General features: G+C 36.9%; 1 protein-coding gene across 1 annotated transcript; it reads left to right on the top strand.

Moving 5' to 3' along the window:
* Window positions 1-2672: 2672 nt before the first annotated feature.
* LOC112763570 (uncharacterized) lies at window positions 2673-4592 on the top strand. Its single transcript, XM_025809209.1, has one exon. It carries the CDS (start codon window positions 2673-2675, stop codon window positions 4590-4592), a length of 1920 nt encoding a protein of 639 aa, XP_025664994.1.
* Window positions 4593-4804: the final 212 nt, after the last annotated feature.

Genomic DNA, 4804 nt, shown 5'->3' on the forward strand with positions numbered 1-4804 from the left:
TTCAAATAAAAATAAATTCTTTTTTTCGTAGAATGCAATCCTTATTTTATATTAAAAAAAATTAAATACACTTTCTGAAAATACAAAATAAATTCTATACGTCGGCTTCCGTCGGTCAGAGACTTTTGTCCTGCAGCGGAGAAACGCTAAGCCTGAGCACGAACCGGGTGGAGAACCTGCAAAAAGGACTCCAACGATCAAGTTAGTGGAGAGTAGTTACAAGACAGAGTATAAGCATAGGAAATGTGTACGAGAGTATTCAGATGTTGCCGTGATGCCCTTATTCATTTGGTAATCGCCTTTTTTATAGAGTTGTAGGTTGATTCTAATTGATGGTTTGTTAGAGTGATTCTCAGTTTTGACCGAGATTATTGGGGTTGTTATCACGTTGTGATCATCTGCTGCTTGTGACTGACGTGGCCGAGATATAGGGTGGCAGTTCCGAGTTGTGAGGTACGGTACATATACTATTTCTAAATTTATTTTAAGAATAACGTTAAGAATAAGGCTATATATGCTGACATGTGATTGTATTGAGGTGTATCCGAAAAATGATTTTTTATTTTTTTTATTAAAACATGGTTGAACATAGCAGACATGTGTCGAACGAGTATAGTGTCCTATGTACATGTGTCATATGCAGACACGAAATTCAGCAAAGTGTTCATGCTTCACATGTTAAAATTATTATTAGTAAAATTTTTATTATTTTAATAAATATGTAACAAAAACATTAGAAACTTAAATTTATATATTTTGTATAAAAAAATTTTTAATCGACAACTTTAATATATTAACTTAATCCTATAAAATATATGAAATACGGGTGTCATAACAAAACAAGAACCCCACCTTCATAAGCATAAAGTGCTCCATTCTTTTTGCCAAATAAATAATAACAATAAGAATGGCGACTTTATGCTAATTTTATGGAAGAGAAAGAAAAGAGGGGTGGGGGGGGGAGCATCCCACATTCCCACTCTTAGAGAACCCTGCCTTTGTATCATGTCTTCTACGTCAAGCTAAATAAGTAAAGTAGTTAACTTCACGTGATAGAGAGTTCTCCCAACCAATATAGCCTAGTTTCTTTAGGTTGGATTTTCTCCTGGACTTGGGGTGGTTGTAGCAGCTAGCTTCCCAAGTAGCTTTGTTGGTTAGAAGCTTGTACTTTAACTCAAGTGAGCTTGATTAGAAGCTGGCACTACTGAGTACTGGGGCCTGGGGGGTGGTTGTAGCACATTGATAGAGTAAAGTATGAAACCGGCCTCCGTCCATTTGCTCGGATAACAATGTGATTCTTGACAAAAAAAAATAATAATAATTCACTTCGGTCCTGACATTCTTTCTAGAGAACATGATCAAGGATAGGAACTTTTACGAGGACATACTACAAAAATAATTAGTTGGAAAATTCTACGGTGCTGACCCATATTGTCAACATGGGATGATGATAACGGGTGACACATTGGAAGCGTGACACTTGGTTAATAGTTTTTCTTTCCGTTGATGTTGTTTATTTACCGTTTTCATCACTTTGCTTAGTTATGATTAATAAAACTACTAAGTATTTTTGGTTTGTGGGCTGGTAATGGATCATAATAAATAATATTTCATATCATTTCTAATAAAAAAAGAAAACATTGTCCCAAATAAAAAAAAATAAATTTTTTTTATTTGTTTAATAATTAAAATTTCCTAAAGAATAGAGCTTTTTCTTTTTACTTTGAAATACATGAAATAAATGATTTTATTTTATTTAAGAATTTCAATTCACTTGTCTTTATCTTTTTGAATGTATAAAATATCAAAAATATTTTTTTTTATAAATAAGTGTCTAGCAAAAATAATTTTATCAAAGATAGAGTTATTTACAAATCAAATGAAAATTTAACATATTTAACGGTAATTTCAATCCAAAAAATAGAATTCAATTCTACTTATATATTAAAATCATTCTAAATTAAGAAATTAAATTTTAAATAAAAATAAATTCTTTTCTTCTAAGAATGCAATCCTTATCTCATATTAAAAAAAAATTTCAAAGACACTCTGAAAATACAAAATTATCAACACACCAAATTAAAGGTATAATCTACAAATATAGAGTGTTTTATTAAATTGAATATTAATTATACAAATATAATTAATTGATTTGGGTCTGTCTTTAGTAAACTCAAGTTTTTTGAATTCTTTTTATATTGCACAATAAATTATTTATAAATATAACTTATTATAAATTTAATAATAATTATTATTATTTTATATTTATTCTAAATATTTTTTAAATTCATAACGGATAATCTTAACTTTTTAGGGTTATTACTTATGAATTTAAAAAATATTTAGAATAAATATAAAATAATAATTATTATTATTAAATTTCTAATGGGTCATATTTATAAATAATTTATTGTACACATAAAAAAATCTCAATAAAAGATTTGTACTTACTAAAGATAGTTCCAAACAAACTAATTATATTTTTAAAATTAATATTTAATTTAATAAAACACCCCATATTTGTAGATTATACCTTTAATTTGGTGTGGAGCCGCGCATCTTTGCACGAACATTTGGCGCCCACCGTGGGGCCCAACCCCACCTCGCTCTTTAAGTTTCTGAGGCTAACAACGTAACACCCTACTTTCCACTTTTTCTTCAGGAACCAAGCCATGACGGACCACTCAGTGACGCCTTCTACCAATCCGACCAATGTCAACCTCTTAGCTGCAAACGCCGCCTTGCTTGCGGAAAACCAGCGGATGGCCGAGCAATTGGCGGAGATGCAGAAAAACGATGAACAGAAGGCCAATAAGAAAATACACATGGATCAACATGAAGAACGTCAGTCAGAATCCAACGTGAAGACAGGGGAAACTATCCCCAAAACGGCACGACGACGAATGAATCCTTTTTCAGAAGAAATAATGAGTTTTAAAATGCCCAAAAACTTTACACTTCCAATGACCCTAACGCCGTACAAGGGGATCGGAGATCCTAAAATCCATGTCACAAAATTTGAATCAATGATGTTCCTTAATAGTGACTCCGATCCCATCTTGTGCCGGTCTTTTCCTACTTTCTTAGACGGGGCCGCCCTATTGTGGTTTTCTAACCTCCCTGCAGGATCAATAACAAGCTTCGATGAATTTGCCAAATTATTTATTAATCATTTTGCAACTTCTAAAATTTATGTGCGGGACTCAGACTACCTCAGCACGATCAAACAAGGACAACACGAAAGTTTGAAGGAATACATGATGCGGTTCACAGAAGCAGCAATGCAGATCCCCGACCTTAACCCTGAGGTGCAATTGCATGCCATTAAAAGCGGCCTCCGCCCCGGGAAATTCCAAGAAGCAATCGCAGTGACAAAACCGAAGACACTAGAGGAATTTCGAGAAAAAGCCCAGGGCCAGATCGAAATCGAAGAACTCAGGGAGGCATGGAGGAGCGAAAAGCCGACGAAGAAGGAAGAGGAGAGGCCTCATCAGCCCATAAGCAAAGACTCTAGAAAACCATTCAAACTAGCGCCGAAATTTGACACGTACACAAGATTCAACACGAAAAGGGAGGATATAATCAAAGAAATCTTACACAACAAATTGATCAAACCACCAGTCCGAGCAGGATCATACCAAGATCAGAAGTACGTGGATAAAAGCAAACACTGTGCTTTTCACCAAAAGTTCGGCCATACCACAGACGAATGCATTGTGGCAAAAGACCTACTGGAGAGATTAGCCAGGCAAGGACTCTTAGACAAATATATCTCGTCAAGAAAGCAGCGGGATACAGAAAGAGAAGCAGAAAGGGATAGCAGACATAAACAGGTCGAAACACCCCCATCCAAGGGGATCATTAATTACATCTCAGGAGGCTTCGCTGGAGGCGGGACCACCACCTCGGCAAGGAAAAGAAGTTACCGAGCAATGATGACAATGGAAGGATCTCGCCTGGAACGACAAGCATCAAGTCCGACCTCACGCATCGACTTCAGCACGGCCGACCTTAAGACAACCTATCCGAACCTTGATGACCCAGTCGTCATCTCGATTCACATGGGGGAACTAACAGTAAAAAAGGTCTTACTGGACCCAGGGAGTAGCGCCGACGTCTTATTCTACTCCACCTTCAAAAAGATGCATTTCAGCGACAACGCACTACAACCGTCACCCGGAGAATTGGTAGGGTTCTCTAGGGAAAAGGTATCGGTATCCGGGTACATTTGGCTGAGAACAACAATTGGAGAACTTCCACATACCAAAACACTAGATATCCAATTTCTAGTGGTCGATTGCCCTAGCCCTTATAATATCATTCTAGGACGTCCATCATTAAATGCTTTTGGTGCCATCATTTCAACTGTTCATCTTTGTGTGAAATTTCCCTTGCAGGATAACGCGGTGGGGACAGTTTATGCCGACCACAAGGAGGCAAGACAATGCTACAACGCAAGCCTCAGAACAGTAAAGAAGAAGGAAACACCTCGGATTCACACTGTCTACAACTCGGAGCACTTACCAACGCTAGCCGAGCTAGATCCCAGAAATGACAACAGTCGTCCGACACCAACAGACAACCTTGAATAGGTAAAAATAGGTCATGATGAGAAATTTACTAACATAGGATCGGCATTCGTTGCAGGACAAAAGGCCGACCTTATCACGATATTGCGACACAACGCCGACCTGTTTGCATTGACGCCAGCAGACATGCCCGGCATCGACCCTAACTTCATTTGCTACAAACTGGCCGTCAATCCCAATATCCGACCTATACGGCAAAAGAAAAGAAACTTGGG

Source organism: Arachis hypogaea, chromosome 17 (assembly GCF_003086295.3).
Source record: "Arachis hypogaea cultivar Tifrunner chromosome 17, arahy.Tifrunner.gnm2.J5K5, whole genome shotgun sequence".
Classification (NCBI taxonomy): domain Eukaryota; kingdom Viridiplantae; phylum Streptophyta; class Magnoliopsida; order Fabales; family Fabaceae; genus Arachis; species Arachis hypogaea.